General features: G+C 38.3%; 1 protein-coding gene across 5 annotated transcripts in view; it reads left to right on the forward strand.

Moving 5' to 3' along the window:
* The window catches only part of USP24 (ubiquitin specific peptidase 24), a 131,986-nt gene that overhangs the window by 40,654 nt on the left and 63,712 nt on the right, over positions 1-27,620 (forward strand). For 3 of the 5 annotated variants that reach the window (XR_009451977.1, XM_059689426.1, XM_059689427.1), the window contains exons 8-26: positions 2,174-2,239; positions 7,488-7,562; positions 8,135-8,293; positions 9,797-9,911; positions 10,111-10,214; positions 12,633-12,740; positions 12,936-13,031; positions 13,119-13,280; positions 13,473-13,517; positions 13,945-13,997; positions 15,392-15,455; positions 18,821-18,928; positions 19,574-19,723; positions 20,201-20,332; positions 22,231-22,342; positions 23,925-24,001; positions 24,897-25,037; positions 25,210-25,263; positions 26,469-26,584. Coding sequence is in view for 4 of the 5 variants with exons in the window: in XM_059689426.1 (XP_059545409.1) it covers positions 2,174-2,239; positions 7,488-7,562; positions 8,135-8,293; positions 9,797-9,911; positions 10,111-10,214; positions 12,633-12,740; positions 12,936-13,031; positions 13,119-13,280; positions 13,473-13,517; positions 13,945-13,997; positions 15,392-15,455; positions 18,821-18,928; positions 19,574-19,723; positions 20,201-20,332; positions 22,231-22,342; positions 23,925-24,001; positions 24,897-25,037; positions 25,210-25,263; positions 26,469-26,584 (1,937 nt within the window). In the remaining variant the exon portion in view is untranslated. The remainder of the gene's footprint in view (positions 1-2,173; positions 2,240-7,487; positions 7,563-8,134; positions 8,294-9,796; positions 9,912-10,110; positions 10,215-12,632; positions 12,741-12,935; positions 13,032-13,118; positions 13,281-13,472; positions 13,518-13,944; positions 13,998-15,391; positions 15,456-18,820; positions 18,929-19,573; positions 19,724-20,200; positions 20,333-22,230; positions 22,343-23,924; positions 24,002-24,896; positions 25,038-25,209; positions 25,264-26,468; positions 26,585-27,620) is intronic. The other 2 variants (XM_059689429.1, XM_059689430.1) reach the window with 2 other exon arrangements.

Below are 27,620 nucleotides of genomic sequence, written 5' to 3' on the forward strand. Positions count from 1 at the left end.
GGCATGGCTCAATTGGTTGGAGCTTTGTCCTGTACACTGAAAGGTCTCAGGTTTGATTCCCTGTCAGGACACATATCCAGGTTGTGTGTTCCATCCCCAATTGGGGCATGTGCAGGAGGCAGCCAATGTTTCTCTTCTTCCCTTCCCCTTTCTCTTTCCCTAAAATCAATAAAAGCATGGTCTTGGGTGAGGATTAAAAACAAAAAATACAGAGCAGCCAAAATTTCTACACTACTTGGATGAAAATTGGTTAAAGATAGATATATAGGGATCTGAGCTTATTGTCATTATTTTCAAATGTCTTGAGGTTAAAGATTTTTCCAAGATTTTTTCCTCAGTTCAGACCATTTTTTACAACAACTGTGTTGTGTGTTGCAGTTGATGTGGAATTATATTGTTTAGGTTGTTTTGAGGGATGGTAAAATTCAGGCCTAGGAGAAAGAGATTCCAAAATTGAGACTCTTAAAAAGTATGATGAAAATTTCACAATAAATGCCTGATTTCTGACCAGTTAAGAAGGTGACTATGTCCCAGAATAAATTTAGGCCATATGATAAATGGAGTACAATTTAATGTTTCATTTTACATTAACATTTACACTCACATTAAATATTTTGAATTTGAAAAATACTGGGGGAGGGAGACCATTCACAGTCCATCAGTTAAAATTAATATCTGTTCAGAATAAGAAGTGAAATTTGCCTTTCTTGCACTCTGTCCCCACCACAGAAATATACCTACCTCCTAGAAAATGGTTACCATTTTAGGCTTAGCCTTTCTGAGTTTTTTCTAAATTTACATAAAATACATCTGTATGTGTTCTTTCTCTCTTTAAGACTAAATTATAATCAAGCTATGCCTAGTAGCATTTTTTCATTTAACATTATATCATGGACATCTTTCCAGGTTAGTACTGTCAGTGTTTTTAATGGCCCAACTGTATTCCTACAGAAGTTGTACCATGATGCAATCATCTATTAATGAGCATTAGATTATTTCTAAGTTTTTGCTATTGCAGAGAGTGTTCCATGTAAATTTGTCTTTATTTGTATATGCGACCATTTTTGAAGGATAGGTTTCTGGAAAACGGGATTTCTGGGTTAGAGACTTACATACATCTTAAAATTATAATTGCTAGTGCTAAATCTCTTCCTCACAAAGTCATTTCCTAATCCTTTTATTAGTGCTGATTATTTTCAATCTTTAATTTTTCAATATGATGGATAGGAAATGATATTTTATTTAATTTGTAGTATTCCAATTTTCTGTGAATTTGAGCATTTCATCATACAATTATTGGCTGTTTCTATTTCTTCTTTAACTTGACCCAGTTATGTAGGTCTCTTTTGGTTTTTTGTTTTGATAAATTTCAGGAGTTCTTTTTATACTAAGCTTATCCAAGCCATGTTTATTTTGTGTGCTTGTAGATTTTTTCTTCCGGTCTTTTGCTTCTCTTTTCATTTTTATTGCTGGCTACATAGAAGCTTCAAAATTTTATGTAGTCATTATTTTTCTTAATGGCTTAAAAGTTTCATAACTTGCTTGGGGAATGTTCTTCCCATCTCAGGGTTATAAAAACACTCATTTCACTTTATACTTTACAGTTTTATTTATCATTCTCATATTTTTATTCTTCTGAATAGAATCAAAATGGTAGGTTCTCCTGCAGAAAATCCCATTGAGATTGTGTTAAATTTATAGATAGTACTACTAATCCTTTTCATGTAAGAACACAGTGTCTCCTCATTTATTTGAGCCTTCTTGTATATATTTCAGTATAGTTTTATAGTGTTCTTCATGGAAGCCTTAAATATTTTTTTGTTAATGGCACATTTCACTCCTTCCCCAACCGTTCTCCCCTTTTCTCCTTTGTCAAATAAAAATTTTCAGTATTGTATAACATGAACTTCAGAATCATTTCAGCTATTCCTCCAAAAAAGTTTTATTGGCATGCTGTTATTTAAATTACATTAACTTTGTATAATAATATAAATGGATTGACATATTTATATCAATTCTTTCTACCCAAGAGTTTAGTTGGCCTAGTTATTCATTTGTGACTTGATAAAACTTCTATTTAAAATTTTCTCTGACATAGCGAAAGGAATTTATTTAATGTTGAAGGAAAAGCTCCCACTTACATTTATTTCTAACCTTCACTGTCTTTTTTCAGGCAGTCTCAGCATTGGTGCAGCCCTTAGGGGTGTGTGCAGAGTACCTCAATTCCTCAGTGGTTCAGGTAAGATTGGGCCATTTACATTTACTTCAGAAGGTGATCTAAGACATACAAACAGTAATTATCTTTTTATCAGGTTTGTCCAGAATTGTACCTAATTCAGAGTAACTTCTAGTGGAAATATCAGCAGGAGAAAAATTTTAAATGATTAATAATTTAAGGTCTAGGAGACCTCTAACATTAGAGATTACTTTCCTTTTTAATTTATCATTTTATAAATGTAATCTAATCTAATAAAAGACAAAAAGGGTAATTGACCATACCTTCACTACGCTTCCCATTGGCTAATTAGGGCGATATGCAAATTAACTGCCAAGAAAGATGGTGGTTAATTTGCATATATAGGCGCAATGATAGGAGGCGAAAGGGGAAGGACGGAAGAACGGTGATCGGAAACCCAGGCGGCAGGCAAGAGCCCTGGGGGCTGCCTTTGCCCTGCCCCCTCAGCCCTGGATCAGAGAACCGGGGCCACCTTTGCCCACCCCCCAGCCAGTGATCGCGATCGGAGGTGCCGCCTTGCCTGCGGCCCGTGATCACGATCAGCACTGAGGCTGCTTCCCATCCCTTGGACTGGCTCCCTTAGTAGTCCTGCAGGTTGAATCTGAAGAGGACAGTCCAGGCACCAAGGGACCAGCACTGCCAGCACTTGAATGTGAGCAGACAGAAGGAAAAAAGACTTTGAAGTCCTGTCCAAGGCGGGTTTGCATTTAAAACGAAGTGGGGTGGTCTGGAGCTGCAGGCACTGACAACCATGGCATTGCGGCTGCTTCCCCTCCCTAGACGCTCCACAAGGTCACTTGAGCCTACCCTGCTCCAGATGAAGTGTGATCACTGTACACGGAAGAAATGTACTAAAAAAATAAAAACCGATAACCAAGGGCCCACCTCCATGAGCTCACAGGAGCCTCTGAGCAGTTGGCACCCCGACTATTTTAGGGGCTTCAGGTGAGCAGGGGACACAGGGGTCAAGAAACCTCCCTGGAGGTCAGGCGGTAGGTCTGATGGCGGATCCATCCGACCTGCTATCTGCCAATAGCCGCCTCCTCTGCGAAGAATGGGAGAACAAAGGGAGGGGGCGATTCTGCAAACCCCAGTGGGAATCCAGGGTCCCAGGTACTCTGCCCCACCCGCTGAAACTGGCTATAAGGGCCCTGCAGCAGCCAACCAGCCCCATCCGCCCCCCCCCCCCCCCCCACACACACACACACACCTCTACTGGTTGCAGACATAGGGAGCGCCCTTTCTGAGGGAAGACGCCCACCAGGTGTAAGGAAGGTATACAGAAGGTGCTCAGCGAGAAGTCCCCATGAGTTGTGTTTGCACCTTCATGCTGTCTCCCCTCCCCCCCCCCACCCCTCCCACTGCAATGCCGAAGGAAGCCTGATTCAGGAACACCCCCCTGTTGACCACCCACACGGAAAACAGCGTGTGATAAACATGTCCCCCAGACGCCTGAATCCGCCTCAAAAGGAAGACCGTACAGACCCAGAGCAGGAAGTTGGGGACTGAGATAGCAGGTCTGGGAAAAGCAGGGCTGCCCCACCTGCTCTCCGTCCCCCTTCCTGTGTGAAGCGCCTGCACCGCCGCCCTTGGATGGAGGCCTGCAAAGGAGTGAAGAACTGTGGCTGCGCTCGGCCTGCCATCGTGGATAAGCAGGAAACATATTTACGTGCCAGAATCTAAAACCCTCTTTATCGGTAACAGAGCAAATAATGCAAGACCCACACGTGTTTCTAAACGATTCTGTCTGGCTACGTGTGAACCCAGATTGAAGGCCTGCTCTCCACCAAGGAGGCTGCAAAGGCTGCTCCTCTCTCCAACAAAGGCAACCTAGAGGTTTAAAGGGAAAAGGAGATATAAATAAAACAAAATAGCAACAAGCTCTGAAGCCGCTGCTGTCAAATCCTCCGCGCGGTGGTGACGTCAGAGCCTGTCTCCCCCCGCTTGGGGCTCAGACAGCCAAGCTGCTGACACCTGCCAAGTCGCCTGGCACCGGCTTCATCTACCCCCGGCCACTCTCAACCTCCTGCCTGCTCCTGGAGCCGGTGGGCTTGCGGATGGAGGCTTCTGTGTTAAAGCAACCCTGTTGGTGGAGCACAGACACGTGTGGGCTTTTTGATGAGAACCCATAGCATCCCTTCAGGAATGTGTTTTTAACTATTCCGAGATCACGCTCCCAGCCTTGGCGACTCTCAAATAGGCCTTACTGATTCCACTTGCGCAATGCAAAGACTGACCCGGGTTTCACGGAGACGGAACCCTCGGCCTGGAATAGACCGGGAGAAAAAAGCAGGGTGTGATCGCAGCCCCATGGCAGTCAGTGCTGGGTCGGTGTGGTGGAAGTCAGTCCTGCAGTCATTGAACATGGGGTCAATTAATATTAAGTGACATAGGGTCAATTAATATCTCTTTGAGAGGAGTTGAGAATATAAAGTACAGTGTAGAGCAATTATATTATTTCACATAAAACTTTTCAACTAAGATATTTTTCTTTATTTAAAATGTATCTTTATTGTTGAAAGTATTACAGATGTCCCTTTGTTTTAGTTTTTTTTCCCCCATTGATCTCCTCTACCCTGCACCCACCCCTTCCAGGCCTTAGCCAGACTACTGTTTGTGTCCATGGGCTATTCCTATCAAATACATAAAAATCTAGAAAGATTTAGAGAAGATAAAATAAAAGATATGCCAGGTAAATATTGAACCAGAAGCACTGAAGTTGCTGCATGAATACTTGCAGGCTTGAAGCCAAAACACAACTCATGAGATAAAGTTAGTCATTGTAACATAACAAAAGGTTCCTTTCACTAAAGAGATAAGATAGCTCCCAATACTTATACACATAATAGAACAGTGTATGGGTTCAGAATGAGCCTCATCAAGATGTGTCTCAGTGGTATGCAGATTTTTGAGCTAAGGGCAATTTTAGCTTCAGGCTCAAGTGAAAATTCTTCCCCTCCCTTTACCTAAAAAAAATTGAATTAGAGGCCTCATCCATAATATGACATTATCCTATATAACAAAAGGCTAATATGCAAATCGACAGAACAGCAGAACGACTGGTTGCTACGACACACACTGACCACCATGGGGCAGATGCTCAATGCAGGAGCTGTCCCCTGGTGGTCAGTATGCTCCCGCAGGGGGAGCGCTGCTCAGCCAGAAGCTGGGCTCATGGCTGGCTAGCGCAGCAGTGGTTATGGAAGCCACTCCCGCCTCCATGGCAGCACTAAGGATGTCCGACTGATGGCTCAGGCCTGCTTCATGGAGGTTCGAGGAGGTGCCAGAAGGTGCAGTTCAGGCTGAGGGACCTGCCCCCTCCATGTGCACAAATTTTGTGCACCAGGCCTCTAGTTTATATATGTAACAGCATATATTTTTCTTCATTTCCTTGTCTGTAAAAAAGGCTGCATAAATCCCACTCCCTTCACAGGATTTTTAAGGTTCAGTACCATTATGTATTAAATTAGATCAATGTTGAACAACCCACTAGACTAACTTACTAGCTGAATCTCTCACTACCAAATAACAGCTTGATAGCACATCTTGTCTGATTTCCTGTCTCTGCATGTTGTAAGTCAACAGATCATAGAATACTCAAAGCTGTGAGTGTTCGGTTTTGTCCTATTATACTCTCATTTCCTTTCCATTTCAGTTAACAAGCTTTACTGAATAAAATATCACACTGAAATACCTCCATTTATTATTTTATTTATAAATAAGTATGTGAAACTGGTAACTGTTAGAGATTTTTAAAAATCACTGTAAGTTTAAAAGCGCCGTGTCCTTTGGGGGCAATGTTTTCTATCCACAATTCCTTCTTTCTAAAACATGATTTACTTAGGGCCATTTTAACAAGGGAGATACGATTTTTTTAGTAGGTTCTGGAAATTTCTGCTATTTCCAGTGTTAATGCCTTCTTTAGATGTCAAAGTAATACTGCAAGATTTTCAAATGAAATAGAATGACAAGATTTTTTCATTCTGGATATTAAGCTCTTGATAAACATTTAGTATTCTTTCAACTTAGTAAGCATGTAACTGTAACCATTAGTTTTGTAACTGAAACACTAAGACACAAAGAGGCAAAGTGATTTGAATATTTAATAATTTAACAAGAATTAATAATTTAATAATTGGCTTTTTAGTAACAAAGCCAGGATTGGATTTTTAAATGCATGCAGTGCTCCGTGGAAAGAGATTCAGCATAAATGTTCCAGCTGCTAATTAATACTAAGTTCTTTAGAAATTTCAGGTTTTATATACAAGTATAGGATTACTTGAAAAAGAGTAAAAAAGTAGATGACTTTCCAACCAAAGCATATTTAACTTCATCTTTATTTTATTATATTAAACTACCCAACCTTAAATTCATGCCATAGTCATACCATGTTATTTGCCATAAATTAATAGTTGTTTATACCATTTGTTACTTGTGCGATTTTGATGTAACTTCTGTGCCTCGACTTCCTTATCTGTAAAATGGTGATGATAATCATGCTTATCTCACAGAGTTACAGTGAGAAGCAGGGCTGGCACGTGCTGACAAGAACAGTGTGCCTTGACTTTACCCTAACAGCCCTCAGTCCTCACTGTACAACCAACATTAAGAAATTCTATTTGGTTAATTGCCTGATGTCATTTTAACTCATTGCTAATGTCTTCTTAGCTTTCACAGCCAAATATTGTTCATCTTCTTTCATCACCAGATAAGTTTTAAAAATTATTTTACTTAGATGGAAGTGATCATTTAGATTTAGCTAGTTATTTGACTACTTCTCACATACTGTTTACAGTTAGTTGTCTGATTATGCTACCATCCTGGAGTAATGTGTTGTGTGAGTCTCATCTATGGGCCTCATTTATATCATCAAGCAAAAGTAGTGCATATAATAGCATATTTTTTGTGCTCTGTGCTTATATTCATTTTTTAAAATCAAATGCAAAATATTTACTTTATTATAAAATTAATACATATTCGTGCTTAATTTTTAAAAGTCCATATGTCTTTGGTTGCTCTTTAAAGTTACTGTTATAAGATCGTAATTACAGGGATTCCCCCCTCTGATATTAAAGAAGCTGAGGCATAAACGCAGTTAAAGGTTTTCTTGGAATGGTATTAGCAAGGTAGTGTTAGCTCTGCTACTAGAATTGCACTGTCTCCTTTGTGGAAGGTGAATGAAGAAGTATCTCCTCTCTAATTTTAGGACAGATTCAGGACTTTTTATTAAGGTAGTACTTTTTTTCTGTAGCCTATGCTAGACCCGGTCATCCTTACTACAATCCAGGATGTGCGGAGTGTGGAGGAAAAGGACCTCAAAGACAAGGTAAGTGCTGTCTCCAGCAGACAGGCCCCAGTGCCTATTGGTCCATGGAAGCAGAGCCAGGACTTGGGGCTCAGTTCACACTCCATTGTTCTTTGGATTCTGGTCCTGTACAACTCATATCAAATTAATTATACATTTTCTAATTGAAAAATGCTGCTTCTGAAGCATAAATGGTTGGTGCTATCTCAGTCAATAGAATAAATATAGGGTTCTCAGTGACATCATTCAGAATTTTACTAACATGTTGATTTTAATGTAATTTGTATAGCAGTGAAGAAGCTTTAAAATAATTCAGTACTAAAAGTTTATCCAAATTTGTTTAAAGCAGTTAAACATGCAACAACATGATTTATTTGTCTGCCTTGAATTTCTCGCAGGATCCTTTCCTTTCCATTGCTCACCCATGTTGAGAAGCAAAATGCAGCTGATTGACCATGTTCTGGAGTATCAGATAGCACAGACCATTGTTATTGAAAATGTCCTGTATTTCCTGTGTGTGTAAGAATTGGGATAAAAATGTTTTTATGTTTCCTTTTTTGTTTTTGTGTGTGTGTATGTGTTTTTCATAAAAGAGATTGGTTAGTATCCCCGAGCTCTTGTCTGCCATCAAGTTACTTTGCATGCGCTTCCGACCAGAACTGGTGACCGTCGTGGACGACCTTCGATTAGACATCCTACTGCGCATGCTGAAATCACCCCATTTTAGCGCTAAAATGAATTCCCTCAAAGAAGTAAGTTTTTCATTTGTTTCTAGAAGACTTAAAGCACAGACACTTTAAGTTCTGCCAAAACTTATGGTTATTATATAAAAATGTTGGGAAATGAACAATTTCTTGTAATCATACAAAAAAGGGATGTGATTATATGTGAAATGGTGTGTATGTTTATAGTCTATGTATATAAAAGCCTAAGTGACCAGTGGACTGTTCGACCATTTGACCAGTAGCTGTGAGGTGCACTGACCACCAGGGGGCAGACACTTAATGCACAGGCATGGAAACATGGAACAGACTGATGACTCTCAGAGGGAAGGGGGAGGGTGAGAAGAGATTAACCAAAGATCTTACATGCATACTAGAGGCTTGGTGCATCCGTGCACTGGTAGGGTACCTTGGCGTGGCCTGCAGAGATCAGGTTGAAACTGGCCCAGTGCACAGATTCATGCACTGGTGGGGTCCCTCGGCCTGGCTTGCAGGGATCAGGCTGAAACCAGCAGTCTGACATTCCCCCAAGGGGTCCCAGATTGCGAGAGGGCATAGGCCTCTAATTATGTTAATAACATGACTTTCTTAGATTATATTAAAAATTTGTTCTCTGAAATGTTTGAAATATTTGATGCTTTCGTGATATTTCCTAGAACATAATTTCTTGACATACACAGTTTGAGATTTATTTTTTAGCCTAAGGGTATAATTCCTTTTATTATATTTCAAATGTGTTTACATAGTTGATTTTGGTGAGTGACAGATGGAACCAATAGAGTTGAGTTATAATAATTCCAATCTTTTTCCTTCAGTTTTGTATTAACTAAGATTCTTAGCTGCAAGTGAAATAAGCTCATCTTAAATCATCCTAGGCCAGCGGCCGCCAACCGGTCGTCTGCAGACTGCTGGTGGTCTGTGAGGTCTGAAAGGTTGGCGACCGCTGTCCTAGGCCATAGAGAAATTTAGTGCAAGAAGGCTGGGCTGTTTCATATGAATGAAGAATTGACTAGCCAAACCACGTAAGGGGCAGGAAGACATGTGGGCAACAAGAACAATTAGAATTCAAGACCTGACCGCATCCAAGACTTTTCGAAGTCTTAACTCTGCTTTTCTGAGCTTGTTGGCTTTGTTGTTCCTCTACCGGCAGAGTAACATCCTTCATATGGTAGACATCATGGCCCCGCATTGCTCCCATCACCCTGGAGGGACTAGTACTTGCTCTTTGGTCCCAAGTATAGAATTTGGAGGACATGCCTTGATTGAAATTTGGGTCAGATGCTTATCCCTGAGGCAGTCAGCAGTGGCCCAGGAAGTCTGAGCCATAAGAATGGCTCCATACTTTTAAAAAAAGATATCACAAGTAATCTGTTTTGTCTAATAACTGGCCTTTGATATATTTTAGCTACTTGTCAGACCATATTGTAACACTATAAAAGTCACAGGATATGTATATATGTGAAGATTTTGATTATGCATATTTGCATTACTTTCCATCAATAATCCTGGTGTGTTTTGTTTATTTGTTTTTAGGTAACCAAACTAATAGAAGATAGCACTTTATCCAAATCTGTGAAGAATGCTATAGATACAGACAGATTGTTAGATTGGCTAGTTGAAAACTCAGTTCTTTCAATTGCACTGGAAGGTAAGTTGCTTTTAAAATAATATTACCTCATACATAATTATAAATAACATTTTTGTATAAAAAAAGCTATGAAATTGTTGCTTTGATTAGCCTTTGAATAATCTTATCGAAAGTTAATATTGCTTTGAATTACTAGAATCATATTTACAAAGTCAGTGTTCACTGTACCTGCCTGCCCCTCTGCTGTTTCTTCTCTTAGGCAACATAGACCAAGCGCAGTACTGTGATCGTATAAAGGGAATTATTGAACTCTTGGGCAGTAAATTATCTTTAGATGAACTCACTAAAATTTGGAAGATACAGGTAAGTTAATTAGAGTTATTTTTGCTTTCACCTGACATTTTTATAATAATGAAAAGGAAGAGAATGGAGAGTAAGCAGGAAAATGGAACTTCAATCTTGCTTTAACCAGAGCAACTCTACTGAAATCTGTACAGTTTAGAGTTGCTATTAAGGCCGGCCAGTGTGCTCAGTGGTTGAGCATCGACCTATGAACCAGGAGGTCACAGTTCAGTTCCAGAATTGAACCCTGTAGAGCACATGCCTGGGGTTATGGGCTCAATCCCCTATAAGGGTGTGCAGGAGGCAGCTGATCAATAATTCTCTCTTACCATTGATGTTTCTAGCCCTCACTCCTCCCTTCCTCTCTGAAGTCAATAAAACTATATTTTTTTTAAAAAAATAGAGTTGCTATTAAGATTGTATATGTAAAAAGGATTCTTCTACTCAAAAGGAGTAAAGCTACTTACTGATCTAGTCTAGTCTTCTCATTTCTCAGATTGAAAAATGAAAAGCCTTACTGCAGGCTGTGTAGCAGTTAGTGGCAGAGCTAGGAATAGGTATGTCTTGTTTATCATTCCAGTCTTCTTTTTACTGTATTTCTTTTCAGTATTCATTAATACAGTTTTCCCATTTAATTCTATTAAATGAGGATGGTAGTCATATTGAGTTTATAGATCTCATCTTACCAAAACTCTCAGCATCTGTGACAGAATCAGTTATACCCTTCATTCCTTTTTCCTTCACTTTGTTAATAGTCCATCCCCTACTTTTCTGGCATTCCTTCTTAAGTCTCATTTACTAACTTATGTCTTCTACGTTGTGAATATGAGTTTTTTTCAAGTCTTAGTCTTTAGCCCTTTTTCATTATATAATCCTGCACTAGTCAATTTCATCTACCCCCCCCCCCCATGACTTCCACTACATTTGGGTGCTGCTGACTCTCAGAATTACTAGTATATCTCTAATTCACACCTCTTCTTAGAGCTCCCGGGCAGTATACCTAAATACCTGTTACACCTTTACCTGTGTTATCTCATAGGCATCTCAAATTCAGCATGGCCAAGCCTAGTAATTTTCCAGTCTCCTTCAGTAATGGTAGTATTCTTCATCTAGTTGCTTAGCCAGAATGAAACCTGGAGCTCACCTTGGCTATCTCTACTGTATCAGTCAGAATCCAGTCAGGAAACAGAAACCGTGCTAGGTATCTCAGAGGGAATTGAATATAGGGCATTGTTTGCAAAGATGTTGCTAGGACAGAAGAACAAAAAGGGGAAGTATAAATGTTGGAACAACAAAACATGAAAAGGGATATTAAGTCCAAGGAAGGGAAGCTGTTTGGGGAGGTTATTTCACTGCACGTGCTAAACTGTCAAAGAGGCGATACCGCCACCAGGGCTCTGGAATCCCTGCTGCCACAAATGTCAGCACCTGCATCCAGTCCCCAAGCACAAACCAGATACACGTTTTTCTTCCTCCTTCCTGCTCATCTCCCAGGAGTGCCTCACATTGCTAGAACATAATGGGAGCACAGCTGGCAGAGGAAATGTCATTTTCAGGCTCCCAGCCTGGCATTACATAACAGACTATAGAAAGTGTAGGTGTAAGACTGAAAAAAAAACCTGAATTTTATCTCCCATGTCTTGACCTTACTTGAATACGGTCATAATTTTGTTTTGTAAGTTTTGAATTCACATAGATTGAGGATTAGTTACCATGATATATATTTTATTTATCCCTGCTACATTCAGGAAGTGTGTGTTTAGTAGATACTGAGCAAATCTTCTATAATAATAAAAGTGTAATAGCTAATTTGATCTGACATCCTTCTGGATGACCTTCCGGATGAAGCCAGGACGGCGGGAAGCCCGGGTCCTGGGTGCCAGAGGGAAGCCAGTGCTGGCAGCGGGGGGACAGAAGGCCTATTCTTGCACGAATTTTGTGCATCCGGCCTCTAGTTGTTGTGTAATTGAATATTTAAAAGCCCTCCTACTTTTCAAAGCTCTCACATAGAGAATAGTAAGGCATGACAGAATTGTGATTGAGGCTATAAAGTGAATTTCAACATAAGATCAACCATGGGGTCTACTTCCCTGAAGCAGAGACTAACTGCTCATGGAATAAATAAATATTCATTGAAGTCATAAAATATCTATGAGCAAAATTAAAAATGAGGCAGATAAAACTCTTCAACTGAGGCAATCAAGCTCATTTATGAAAAGTGAGAATGATTGTCTTGTAAAGTAATTAAAGATTTAATGCTGCTAGAAATTTAAACAAGACCAACTGGTAACCATTAATAATGTTTGCTTCATAGTCTTGCCAGTATTATCATGGAAGTGAATGCTGATTAGACTCTTTTGCTTCTATAAATTACCAGGGAGAAGACTTGGTTTTTTCCAAGTTCCAAGACCTAACTTTCTCCCAATGTCTCCTTTCTAGTCAGGACAATCATCTACTGTGATCGAGAATATTCATACTATTATTGCTGCAGCAGCTGTCAAGTTTAATTCAGATCAGCTCAATCATTTGTTTGTTCTCATTCAGAAGGTATGTGCCAATCAAATATCCTTTCACGTTTTTCTAAAATAAGCTTATTTTGAGGTTTGCCCCCCCAAATTAGTAGTGTTTAAATGTACTCTTTTTACTTTATTAAACATTTTTAGTTCAAGTTTAAAGCTCTGCATATTTTGCCAGTTTGATGACACTGTGTAGTGTACTAATTCTTGTCTTTCTGTTTTACAGAGCTGGGAGACTGAGAGCGATCGAGTAAGACAGAAGCTACTGAGCCTGATTGGACGGATAGGCCGGGAAGCTCGCTTTGAGACCACTTCTGGAAAGGCAAGGAAATCCAGTGGATTTTTCTATCTACAAATACTTAAAGCAGTTTCCTTGTGTATTGGCTGGCTTATATGAGTATTATTGTAGGTGTTAGATGTACTCTGGGAACTGGCTCATCTTCCAACACTGCCCAGCAGCCTCATTCAGCAAGCTTTGGATGAACACCTGACAATCCTTAGTGACGCATATGCAGTGAAAGAAGCAATCAAGAGGAGCTACATCATCAAGTGCATAGAAGATATTAAAAGGGTTGGTTTTATGTTTGATCTGGTTTTGTCCGAACAATAGTTCTGTCTGAGAATTAGAGTCAGATAATTTTCCTCCACTATTATATAATTTAAACTAAATGTCTTCTGGAAGCTTTTACCTTTAGAATCCAAGATTGGGACATTATAACTACTTTACCAAGTCACTTATATTTTTCTTAAAACAATTTTTCAGCCTGGAGAATGGTCAGGTTTGGAAAAAAAGAAGGATGGATTCAAGGTAAGAATTTGCAGATGGAACCAACTAAAAGGTATACTAATTTAATGATTTTAAAAAATAAATTGTATTATAATTTAAAAACAATGTGTTTTAGTATTTCTTAGACTAATGTGCAATACAAATCGCTTTTTAAATATTTATGACCTGTGCTTTATTATTTACAGCTTGAGTTATTGATTCTCGGGGGGAGGGGGGAATATCCAGAATCAGATTCAGAGTAGTTTTATTATGTTATTTTCATAAAATTATAAGAGCTTCAACTTAACCTCTTTAAAATTAATTCCAAAGTGTGGACAGCTTAAATAAGTACAGTGGATTCTAAGTAAATATGACCATTTTTCTCCCATGGAGGAACATTTATAGAGTAAGAAGGAGAGAGAGAAAGTGAGAAATTTCCTTCAGTGCTGGCACATGGTCATTTTTTTAGGTGCTTGATTTAGATGTGTTCCTAAAGTACCTCCTTAGACAAACAGTGAATGGGTGAGTGTCTGCTGCTGGGACTCCATTTTAGAAGGTAGGTTTGGGCAGTGACTGCAAGAGGGACTGGCTCTGTACAAGCCCTACCCTGCAGGGCTCTGGCCTCAGGTTCCAGTGGACTCTGGACTGTCCTTTAAAAGGGTAGTTAGCAGAGGAAGCAGTGGTCATTGCTGCTCTCCTGTTGCTCCTGTCCTCAGATGTCAAGTCTCTCCTCTGAGAGGGCTGATCACAGTGGCTGAGCAGTGTTCTCCTACGGAGGCCCTGAGGTTGCCCGGACCAAACGTAAGCCTAGCAGCCAGAGGGATTTCATTTCACTGTTAACATAAAAGGTTTTGGTAAATAGTTAATGGCTTAGTAATTTCGTTGGTAAATCATTTTTCTTAGCTTTCACTAAGAAGTATTTCTTTAAAGATCTTGACTACTGTTGATTGTCATTGGTATACTCGGAGATTCTTAGTTCTTATTAAGAGGTTTTGGTGATTCAGTGGGCTTTTATTGTCTTATTTATATTTGGTCCTAAAGTTTAGTTGGGGGCATTTAAAAACTTGGTGTTTTATATTTCTGACATTGGAATTTGATCAAGTGAATTTTTTGCATATTGTCTAGCTTCAGAGATTGTTTTAAAGTTATTCACAAACGGGCTGGTGGTGCTCTGGTTATGAGGAATTACTTCTTTAATTCAACAGCATTGCTCTCTTCCTACTCAGATACAATTGGAATGTTTCCAGTTTTCTCAGCTCAGCCTTTCAGATAATTTAGCAGCCTCTGTCTTTATGATTGAAACTAATCCAGAGTTACGTAAGAAGTTTTAGGTCCTTCACTAATAATAGTAAGAGGAAAAGGATATCCATAAAAAAATGGTCTTTTCTTCTTAGTAACATGTATATTTCTTTATAGAAAATGAAGGTTAAAGCTGAAGGGACTTCTTCCCCCTCCAGGAAAATGACTTTTAAACCCAGAAAATACCTTCCTGATCTCTGTTCCTTCCTCATTGCAGCTAAGCACTACTTAGCTCTTCCAGCCAGTAGCTTCACTACATCTTTATTGCTTCTCTTTGCAGTCACTTCATTCATGTCTGTTGTTTCATGACAAAACTCAAAAAGTAATAGGGAGAATTTTGGAGTTATTTTGTGAGTCTTGAAAAGAATATTCTTCCTTTTATTTCCCACTGCTCCCAGTAAAGAAATCCTGATGTATCATTATTTTATTCCAAATAATAATATCTTGCATTTATATGGCACTTTTCAGTTGACTAAGTGCTTTTACAGATGTTCTTTTAAAGTGCACGTGGCTGAAGGGGGGCAGTGGGAAGATCTAAGCCCCTGGACATGACCCAGGCGGGGCGATGTATATCCTGCCACTAAAGGTGTTTTCTGTGCTATGCCCTTTCCTGCCAGGCAGCAAGGTGGGCTGACTGGGGATTATGTCTCCCTGCCAGGCTCCACAGAAACTAAGCAAAGGGTAAGACAAGACCACCCACCTCTTCCTCCCCCTCCCCTCAGCTACCTATTTCCCCAACTGGTTCCCTTTGCCCCTGCTTTTGACACTCTTAAAATTCCCAAGTTCCACTGTTGTGTTCAGAAATTCTGACCTTCATTTCTTAACTTTATTTTTCTGTAGATTCTGCCAGGATACCCTTGGCTTCCTTGGTCCTCTTTCTTTTGCTTCCTTTATACCTTCCACTGTCTACCCCAACCCTCTCCATCTTATTTCACTTCTTTTTTCCTTCAATTAAAAAGTTTAAATGTACTCATCCAAAAAAAATTACTAAACCAAAAAAACCCAATTTTTACTTAATTAGAGATATTTGCATATTCCTTAAGTCATTATCTCAAGGCCTCCTAGTTCAGTGCCTGGCAGCCTTTCAGTAAATGTTGCTCCCCTTCCTCTTACTTCCTCCCCTTCACCCTTCAAATACACTAAAAGTGTTACCCATAGTTGAGTGGCCTCTATTTGCCAAAACACGTAACTGAAAGTAAATGTAGCAAGATGTCCTCAGTACAGTCTCGCAGTGATGTGGTTAGGACAGGGGGAAATACTTTTTAAAAAATGTTCTCTCATGTAAAAACTTCTACTTTAATTCTAGATAAATTGCAAGGTCTGGATAAATAAGACAAATGAGCAAGTGGGGATCTTCAGCTTTGAGAAGAGAGAACTCTAGAAAGAATATGAAAGCTTTCTGTAGATACTGGGAGGATTGTTACAGAGAAGTTTTATTCAACTTTACTTTTATGGCTTCTAAGAAGTTATGGGAAGGCATGTTTCAGTATGATAGATCAATAAACTTTAGTGAGAATAGCCTGAAGTAGAACACTGCCTCCTGAGCTCCTCATCACTAGAAACACTGGGAGACTAACTGGTCACTTCACAGCAGTGAAAAGAGGGATCTAGGCATAGATTTGCAGGCCAAACCAGTTAACTCCCACTTATGAAGCTCAGCTCCCTCATTAGATATTATCAGGTATGTTTATTTTAATGTTCACCATGATCTTTGCCTCTTTTATAAGTGGAGAAGAGTAGCTTAAATTTTTCTTGTAACTTAGCAACATAACGTCATAGATATGATAGAATAAATAATATCTGTCCTGTTTGCTAAACTTTAGAAATGTCATATCAGAAATACTTTTTAAATTCTAGTTTTATCTTTTTGTGTGTTTTTTTTTAATTTATTTGATAATGAGCTACCTTCAAAGAATAATTTTTAATGTCAAAAGTATTCTAATCCTAATTGACTTAATTGGTCAAAATACTTTTTAATATATTAATTATTTGCTAATGTGTTAATTTTATGTCCTTATGTTTGTAATCCTCTAAGAAGGTCTCAGTTTATTTTAGGCCTAAGAATTAGCCTAAACTGCCATTTTTCAACTTCTATATTTTAGAAATATTCTAGCTAGTCTTGCAAATTTGGCCTTTAATACAGGGTATGGCAAAAGTAGGCTTACACTTATGAGTACACAAAACATATTCTTATTTTATTAATTATTGTGTTATTTTCATTACAACTGTAGACCTACTTTTGCCCCATCCTGTATATACTTTATTTCTCTGATTCTAAGATGCAAGATTTAATAAGTTTATAAAGAAGTAAAAGAGAAACTACATTTCACTTTTATCATACATTTGTTTAGATTCAGAATTTGCCTCAGCCTCCTTTTGACCAGTATGTACAGCTTCACTGTGGCACACTACTTTTCATTAGCTATAATCGTGGTTTTGACCTCTTTGAAATCTTTAAGATTGACTGTATAATTTTGAGGCATGTTGAAGAGTATGGAGTTTTGTGTCCTTGTCCTTTCTCATAAAATTCAAGCTGCTTTTTTACTTCATTAAATTGTGTATACTACACGCTAAACAACTTCTCCTGAATTAAGGTTCACCTTTGGACAGAGAGGCCTTTAGTGCTGAGTGGTACAGCCCTTCACAGGGTATGAGTCTGTCACACAAAATTCTCCTGGCTTTGGAAAATGCTTTATTCTGAGACCACTACCAGTTTTCTTTGCTTTTAATTGAATTGTGGACATGACACGCTAGTCAGTTTTACATTATCATGTAATCTTTTTGTAACATTTAAAGTTAAGAAACCTTCATTGGTTGGTGTTTCTTATACCAAGTGATAAATAAACGGAGAGGTAGAGGAACAGATAACTTTCTATACAGCTAAATTTGCACATACTCAAGTAAGGACAACTGTATCAAAACTTACTCCTATTTTTAGAGGCTAAGTTTCTTTTGACATAGTTGTAAGAAGCATCAATTTCAGAACTTGTTGAAATTAATAAAACTTGTATCTTAGAATCCAGGAAATATGGTATTGGTTGATTGATTGGCTAGTTTATAGGAAAGCCAATTGTTTTGGCAATAGAGCTCTCTCATTTACATATTCAGTAGTAGGATGTTTTTCTACAAAGGACATCAAAAGTTTTTTCCCCCCATAGAGCTCTTCATGTTATAGAAAGACTTGAAGAAGCAAAGCTTTAAAAAAATTAGCCTGTAAAGTAAATATTCAGGACTTAAACTTTTACTTAGTTTCTTGGATTTAATTGATCAGTTGATTTTAGTGTTTAACCTAATATTCTTATAAACTTTATAATGAAATCTCATAGTTTGAAGATACTATTTATTAAAAAGCAATTCTCTTTTTAAAGATAGAACATCAGACTTTTCAGATGTATACTATGAAAATCTGGATTGTCTGTACCCGTTTCAAAAATAATACCTTTAAAAGTGTTTTGAAAAATATAAAGGATAAGTATAAAGTGGCTATAGTAATTAATATAAATAGAACTCTCTCTTATAAAATTGTTTAAACTAGGAAATACAAGCAGATTGTGAATATTTCCTTTAATATTTAGACCACTATCAGTATCTTGATCATATCATTGGTATCTTAATCATATAATTATAGAAAACTATGTTTTTATACCATTTTACTTATCAGCCAGTTCTGTCTTATCCAAGATAAGCTTTTGCCATCAATTTATTTTATTATCTCAACATGTCCTAGCAGCCTATGCTACTTAATCTATCCTTTGAAGTTGCTAATTCCTTGTTGTCTGTTTTTTGCTGACGTACCCCTGTACATTTGCTGTCACTTCACATCCACTCCTGTTTGCAGTTCTTGGCCTTAGGAAATTGCATGCAGAATAAGAAGCTGAAGACTGAATTATGAATGCATGAGATAAGCTATAAATGAGCAATGTGAGGAAAAAATAATAGAATGTGCAATAGTGGAGCCTAATTGACTTGGACATTTTTTATAGCTAATAAGTTTTGTCTGCCGTTTGTTTTTAAATTTAATTTATGTAACTTCTTTTTAACTCTAGTCATCTCAGCTTAACAATCCCCAGTTTGTATGGGTGGTACCAGCTTTGCGTCAGCTCCATGAAATCACCCGTTCATTCATAAAACAAACCTATCAAAAGCAAGACAAGGTAAGAGTATAGTATAGCCAAGTCTGATTATCATACAGTTGTTTCGTAACTTTTTATAATAACAAAACATGAATAAGATTGCTGAGTCTTGTCACTATTTTACATTTTATGGTTATTAATGTAATTCATTTGTATTATTTAATAATTTTGAGTTTAAACATCATTCTGCTTTCATTTCTATGGAGCTTTTCTTTTTATGTATCCTTCACTCATTTTTATTTCCTTTTATTACCTATATATTAACATCATTAGGCCAGTTTTTAAAAGTTAGAATGGTATTTTAGAAATTTGCTTGAAAAGACTCAAAGGTTTACTTTATATTACAAAAAAATTAGTGTGACTATGGAGCTAGAACTTCCTCAATGTAATAGACTTGAGAAGAAAAATCTGGATAGTTTTGTTGAAAGAGTTCTTTATAAAAGAAAAATAATATTTTTTAGAAGCAAAATTTAGCAGAGGAGTTTATTAATTCCCTAGTAAGTGTACGTACCAGATTGATTTTATTTACTTTCATGTAAGAAGTGTGAGTGAAGAAATCATCTTTGCGGTCACTCACCTAGGATTACTTGCTAACAGAAGTTTGTATTAAAATGACAAAATAACTAAATTTTCATACCATTTTTGTTTTTGGTTGTTTTTACCAAGAGCATTATTCAAGACTTGAAGAAAAATTTTGAAATAGTGAAATTGGTAACGGGAAGTTTGATAGCTTGTCATCGGCTTGCAGCAGCCATGGCTGGACCTGGAGGCTTGACTGGTTCAACACTAGTGGATGGCCGATACACTTACCGGGAGGTGGGTATTGGACTGTGCTTTTATTTCAAGATTTACAATGTTCATTTGGATTTTCTGCGCTAAGAACTGCATTATGATAAAGTAATAAAAAGACATCTTTTCTTTGACTTTGACATGAAATACTAATTGTCAATTCTGTAGATAGTTGTTTTTGTTTTCAAATCAATTGATTAGTAGTAGTATTTTTTTAAGTTAGGGGGGAAAAATCTTAACTGACTGGTTGTGAGTTTATGATGTTTTACTTTTTGAGATTGCTGAAATCATATTTTATTATCTAAAGTAAACTGAATTTTTAATAGACTTGAAGTAGCTTCTACTATGTTGTACTGTCAGCTTGTAAACAGATTTCTCACATTTACCATAAATTATATGGAAAAGCATTAGATAGAACTGTTTTTTAAAGTTTTATTTTGTTTTTTAAATTTTGCTTTTAGTTATGAATGCCTGGAGTTCAATAATTATCATTTCTTTTTGCAGTATTTAGAAGCCCATCTAAAATTTCTGGCATTTTTCTTGCAAGAAGCTACTCTGTATTTGGGTTGGAATCGTGCCAAGGAAATCTGGGAGTGTCTTGTGACTGGCCAGGACGTTTGTGAATTAGATAGAGAGGTAAGAAGATGGTATTGTGGACAAAGTTATATCTTTTAGTGTGTTTTTGATCCTGCCACATGAAACTAATTTTAAGTTACTAATAGAAAGCTGAGTTCGTTTAATGACATTTTACCCCAGAAACATCAAAAAAGAATGAAGGCCTAGACAGATTTTAGAACTATAATTAAACAGCGGAAAATAGATTAAACCAGGAGCTCAACACCTGTTTTGACATTTACTAGCAGTGAATCGCTGTTTCTTCTTCTCATTTTATGGAATAACTAGAGGCCTGGTGCACAAAAATTTGTGCACTCGGGGGCGGGGGGGGGGGTGGGGGGGGTCCCTCAGCCCGGCCTGTGCCCTCTCGCAGTCTGGGACCCCTCGGGAGATAACGACCTGCTGGCTTAGGCCTGCTCCCGGGTGGCAGAGGGCAGGCCTAATCCCTAGGTGCAGCCCCTGGTCGGGCTCAGAGCAGGGCTGATTGGGGAATTGGGGCGCCACCCCCTATCATGCACAAAGCAGGGCGGATTGGGAGGTTGCGATGCCACCCTCAGTCACGCTCAGGTAGGGCCGATTGGGGGGTTGGGGCACCGCCCCCTGTCACACTCAAGGCAGGGTCGATGGGGAGGTTGCGATGCCACCCCCTGTCACGCACAGAGCAGGGCCAATCGGGGTTGGGGCGCTGCCCCCGTCACACACAGAGCAGGGCCCATCAGGGGGGTTGGGGCTCCTTACCCTGTCACGCACAGAGCAGGGTCGATCAGGGGGTTGGGGCACCTTCCCCTGTCAGGAACAGAGCAGGGCCGATAGGGAGGTTGTGGCCCCGCCCCCTGTCACACACAGCCACAGGGCGATCAGGGGGTTGGGCGCTGCCCCCTGTCATGCTGATCCCGGTGCCGGGAGACCTCGTGGCTCCGCTGATCCCGGTGCTGGGAGGCATATTACCCTTTTACTATATAGAATAGAGGCCTGGTGCATGGGTGGGGGCTGGCTGGTTTGCCCTGAAGGGTGTCCTGGATCAGACTGGGGGTCCCCACTGGGGTGCCTGGCCAGCCTGGGTGAGGGGATGATGGCTGTTTGCAGCTGGTCACACACCCTTCAGGGTGGTGGTCCCCACTGGGGTGCCTGGCCAGTCTGGGTGAGGGGCTGAGGGCTGTTTTCAGGCTGGGACTGAAGCTCCCAACTGCTTCTTTTTTTCTTTTTTCTTTTTTTATTCTGAGCCAGCTTTAGCTCTGAGGCTCCAGCTCTTAGGCCTCCGCTCCTGAAAGCAGGTATCTGGTTTGTTTAGGTTCTACAATCGAAACTCTGTATCAACTCCAGGTCTGAGATCCCGGCTAGCTGAAAGCTGGTTTCTGGGGGTTTGTTTAGCTTCTATTTTTGTAACTATGTTTCAAACTGCCAGCTCAGAGGCCTGCAGCAGTAGGCAGGGAATGTTGGAGTCCTCCGTCACTGAAGCAAGCAAGCCTCATGTTAGTTTCAAGCTGCTGGTCGCCATCTTGGCTGGCAGTTAATTTGCATATCTCGCTGATTAGCCAATGGGAAGGGTAGCGGTCGTACGCCAATTACCATGTTTCTCTTTTATTAGATAGGATATTAACTACTTGATAGGATTGTTGAAAAGACTAAGTATGTGATGTGCCTAGAACAATGCCTGGCTTCTTAATAAATGTTTGTGGAAAACCTCAAGTATAAAATTCTAAGAAAAGTGGGAATATATACATTATCTGTGGGAAAGATTGCTAGTAACTTAATGCTTTATTTAGTCCAGAGTTCTAAGCATTTCCATTTTGAGTGGTATTTGGGCAATATAAATTTTTGAAGAATTACAACTAATTTATCTTTACTATCCCAATTTGGAATATGTATTTTTCTGGTGTGGATTTTAGTTGTAGGGTAATATTTGTCTTGATCCACAGATGTGTTTTGAATGGTTTACAAAAGGGCAACATGACCTTGAGAGTGATGTTCAGCAGCAGCTCTTCAAGGAGAAGATTCTTAAATTGGAATCATATGAAATCACTATGAATGGTAGGAAAAAACACAGAATCATTTTTTCAGTTCTTTAAAAAATTGTATTCTTCCCTTCTAAGCCAACTTTCCAGAAGCAACCAAGCAGTATGGAATATGTTTGTGATGTTTATACAGGGTGCCCCACAAAAATGTATACATACTTAAATATTTATACGAATTTTGAAAATGAAATGTATTTTTAATAAGCACTGCCTTTATAATTCTGTTTTTGTACAGTTTTGTTCCTGTCACATGATAAATTATTTTCTGTATAAATGTTATTTTATAATTAGTTTTTTAAATCATATGGCCTGATAACTCAAATTGCCAAAATTGTCTTTTTATGAAGTTACTTAGAACAAAAAGGATTCATTTAAAGTCAAAATTTCTCAAAGTATAGAAATCTTCCTTTTGGGTGTTTGTTTTAACTGAAATCTTTTATTGATATATAATTTATATACCGTAAAGTTCACTTTTTAAAAGTGTAAAATCAGTGGCTTTTAGTATATTCACAAAGTTGTGCAACCTTTGCCACTTTTTAATCCCAGAACATTTTCATCACCAAAGGAAATTCTGTACCTTTTAGCAGTCACTCCCCCTTCACCCCTACCCCCAGTCTCTAATCCAGTTTCTGTCTTTATGGACTCTCCTAATCTAAACATTTCATATAAATGGAATTGTACAATATGGGTCTGGCATTTTTCATGATGCTGAAGCATGATAATTTCAAGGTTCACCCCAGGTTAGTTGTTGCATGTACTTCATTCCAGTTAGGCCAAATAATACTCCATTGTGAGCCTATACCACATTTTGTTTATCCATTCATCAGTTGATAGACATTTGGGTTGTTAACACTCTCTGGCTATTAATCATGCTGCTACAAATATTCATGTACAAGTTCTGTGTGGACAGAGGTTTTTATTTCTCTTGAGCATATATACCCAGGATGGAATTGCTATATTAGAAAATTAATATTTGAGGAACTACCAAACTTTTGCAGTGTGGCTGCACTATTTTATAATCCCACCAGCAATGTGTGAGAATTTCAATTTCTCTGCTTCCTCACCGTACTTGTTAATGTCTATATTTTTTATTTTAGCCATCCTAGTGGGTGTGATGTGGTATCGCGTGGTATTGATTTGCATTTCCCTGAAGTCTAATGAGATTGACTCTTCATGTGTTTACCAGCCATTTGTATATATTTGGAGAAATGCCTATTCAAATCTATTGCCCATTTTTTAATTAGGTTATTTGTCTTTTTTTTGTTGTTGAGTTGTAAGAGTTCCTTATATATTCTGCATACTAGCTCCTTGTCAGAAATATGATTTCCAAATATTTTGTCCCATTCTATGGGTTGTCTTTTCACTTTCTTGACAGTCCTTTTAAGTACAAAAGTTTTTAATTTTGATTTAGTACAGTGTATCTGTTTTTTCTTTGGTTACTTGTACTTTGGGGACCATATCTAAGAAACCATTGCCTAATCCAAGGTCTTAAAAATTTGTGCCTATGTTTTGTCCTGAGTATTTTAGTTTCAGTCCTTGATATGCTTTTGAGTCTTTGCTTACAGTACAGGAATTTATTTGACATTCTCTAATTTCAGGTTTTAACTTATTTAAGACTTTTTTTGAAAATGTGAATCTCTGTGATCATCGATTGAAAAGACAAGGAGCTCAGTTGGTAAGTACATTATTCTCGAATCTGAATAATTTAAATAATCTGGTAAAATTTTATATTCAGCAAAAACATGTTATAAACATAGTGAAACATGAAGTTTTTTAAAAGACTGGGTATCCTTTGTCTGCTGTTTTCTGCATTGATGACAACTGACCTCTTGGATCCCTCTGCTTCTTACTGACCCGGGGCTGCCAGTGGCTTCCTGAGGCTAGGTCAGTGTAGAGTAGGTTAGTTCCATCTACACTTCCAACTCCTCAGACCCATCAACCCGCATATTCCTAACAAAGTAACAAAGTCTTCAGTTCTGAGATTGCAGTGGCAAGGATTTGGGGAGAAAAATTTAGGAGCAGACAATGAAGCAGGAAAATGATCTATAGAATGTGTACAGCTGTTTATATATATATGTGCCCCTTTAAAAAGAAAGGCAAAAAGTAACTCTCTTTTCTAAGAACATTTCTTGAGCTGGTTTCCTGGATGGTAAGAATTTTTACAAGACCTTTTAAGCCCTTGGGAAGTCTGAATTGAGCTCCAAGGAGTATTAACTACTTCTAGCTTGACTTCATTTTCTTCTGAAAAAAAGCTCCCGAGGATGGCACCCATCTCACGCTTTGCTAGTTCTGCATCAGTAGTTCAGTTGGGTAGATGTCTAGTATGGGTGTAGGTGTATGTGGAAAAAATCTTCTTCACATCTACTCTGGTTCCCTTGGGCATGGCCCAGTGTTTCTGTGGTTGGTTATCTTTTGTTTTAAGTTCCATATTGGTACAGTAGTGTTCTCATATAGTTAGTTTTTTACAGCCTTAATTCATATTGAACTAAAGAGGTGTGAACTTACAGTGTAACAGAAAATAATTGTAATTTTGTGACCTTGGTGTACTATTTTTTTTTTCTTTTGAACAGTATGTAGAAAAGCTGGAATTGATAGGAATGGATTTCATTTGGAAAATAGCCATGGAATCACCTGATGAAGAAATTGCAAATGAAGCTATTCAGTTAATCATAAACTATAGTTACATTAATCTAAATCCTAGGTTAAAGAAGGTGGGTATCTACAGGAAGAAGGTAGTCAAACACAAAAGGGCAGAAGATTGTATTTATTTTTATTTATAAGTTAGCATGCCTAAAAATTGACTTCTTTATGTTATCATTTGTCCTTAATGATTACAGCTAAATGCCAGACTAAGTTTAATTTCCATATACCTCTTACTTTTAGGATTCTGTATCATTGCATAAGAAATTCATTGCTGATTGCTATACAAGATTAGAAGTGAGTAGCAAATTTTATTTAATCTGTTTTTTAAATAAATGCTTTCTTTTTCTTTCCTTTTATAATTTTATATTTTGAGATCATGTATGTAGTTGCTATTTGTGGCTGGATCCTGTTGAAGAATCTGTGAACCAGCCATATTGTAATGCAGGGAGCAGATGCTTGCCTTGATGCCCCCACATACAAGTGTCTATAGGACATTTCTTCTTCTTCCTCCACCACCCTCTTCCCTGCTTTACCCACCTCCCTCTGAGGGTATAGGAACCTGTTTTCTGTCTTTGGGTCTGCTCCACTCCACATTTCCAATGGATTCTTTTCCTCCTTTTTACTTTTTGGTTCAGGACTTTTATACAAGCACTTGCTTCTTTTTCCATGCTTCCCATGTTCTACCTAGTTTATATTATAAATGCTATTAAAGGCCATACCAGGACACTCATTAGTAGGTGTTGGTTGTCTTTCCCCCTAGAAAGCCTGCTGTGTAATTCATTTCATATGTAATGCCTTATTTCCAGCATGGTAAGTTAAAACATTGAACATTCATCTTCTTAATCTGTGCTTGTTTTTTATATCCAATAAAGAGTATTCCAAAAATATAAAGTGCTACTTCCCCCAAATATTAATAAGTTAAACATTTTGGTGATGAGTATGTGCTAGAATATGTGTAGGATTTCCCAAGTCATGACTTCCATCCAGATAGGTCATCATAAAAAACATTTAGCCTGCCCGGTGTGAGTCAGTGGTTGAGTGTCAACCTGTGAAACAGAAGTCATGGTTCAATTCCTGGTCAGGGCACATGCCCAGGTTGGGGGCTCAATCCCTGTGGGGGGTGAGCAGGAGTCAGCCGATCAATGATTCTCATCATTGATGTTTCTATCTCTCTCTCCTCCCTTCCTCTCTGAAATAAAAAATATATTTAAAAAATACCTCTAAATGAGGTACCATGTATTAACATACATAGAATAGTAGTTCTCAACTGGGAGTTATTTTGCCTCCCACAGTTCATGTGGCAGTGTCAGGAGACCTTTTTAGTTGTCACATTTTGAAGAATCCTACTGGCACCTGCTGGTAGAGGTCAGGGATATATATCCTAAATATCCTACAATACCTGAGACAGTCTTCCACAACAGAGAAGTTTCCAGCCCAAAATGCCAATTGATCTGAGGCTGAGAAATCCTGATCTAGAATGATTATTTCTTATTTCACAGGCAGCCAGTTCAGCACTTGGTGGCCCCACTCTAACACATGCTGTGACCAGAGCAACAAAAATGCTTACAGCAACTGCCATGCCAACTGTAGCAACATCAGTTCAGTCTCCATATAGGTAAGTGATTGCAGAAGTTACAACAAATACACTATCTATCTACATATGTGTGTGTGTGTGTGTGTGTGTGTGTGTGTAGACGCCGTAACATCACAACCCATCTACAAGCGGCGGAGAGCTACAGAAGGGGGCGGGGCAGCGAGCTAAGAGTGGTAGAGAGCTACCAGCGGTGGTGGGTGGGGTGGCCAGCTGAGGCAAGTGGCAGCAAGCTACTCGCACATGGATATATATATCAGTTTAAAAAATAATTGATACATTTTTTCCCCTCCTATGGAGATCTCTCAATTGTTGATTTCTTCATTTTATTTCAAAACTTTGCAAACAGTCATGTCCTAGGAGATTATGTTTTCCATTATATATCCCCAAATGTGTATCTCTTGAAGATTTGTAGGTCATTATCATAACCACCCAAATATTACTCTGCTCCTACTCTTCTACCTAGTAGACAAGGTTTCTTTGTGGGTTTTTTATTCATTTAACTTTTTAAAACTGTGTAGTGAGTAATTTCTCTATTATGATGGAATAAAGATCCATTAATTAGAAGAAGAGTAATTTTTTTACGTTTTAAATATTTACTTACTTAGACATCTTACAAATTTTCTCCTTGAATAATCAAATCCAAAGCATTCATAGCATAAGCAAAATGAAGTGGAAGATGATGATTAATTAAAAGTGTACATTATAATATATTCATAGTTAAATACTATTTACTTAAAATAATTTTTTAAAATAATGTTTTATGGGAACTTCATTCCCAAATATTTGTGTTAAAATGGAACTGACATTGTCTCTTAATCACATTGCTGTGTTTAGAGATTTCAATCAGTGAAATCTGAATTCAGTATTTGTTCCAGTTTTTTGATATAGTAAGTAGAATAGATAAATATTTAGAAACATGAGATTGAAACAACTAGAACATTTTTGTGAGACTTTATGAGTCTTCCATTACTGGTAAGCAGCACCAAATCAGTGATTCCCAGGAAACCTTGGCAGGTGCTCATAGAAGGTCTCTGCACCTCACTCTGCTGCCCTCTAG

Source organism: Myotis daubentonii, chromosome 3, assembly GCF_963259705.1.
Source record: "Myotis daubentonii chromosome 3, mMyoDau2.1, whole genome shotgun sequence".
Taxonomy (NCBI): domain Eukaryota; kingdom Metazoa; phylum Chordata; class Mammalia; order Chiroptera; family Vespertilionidae; genus Myotis; species Myotis daubentonii.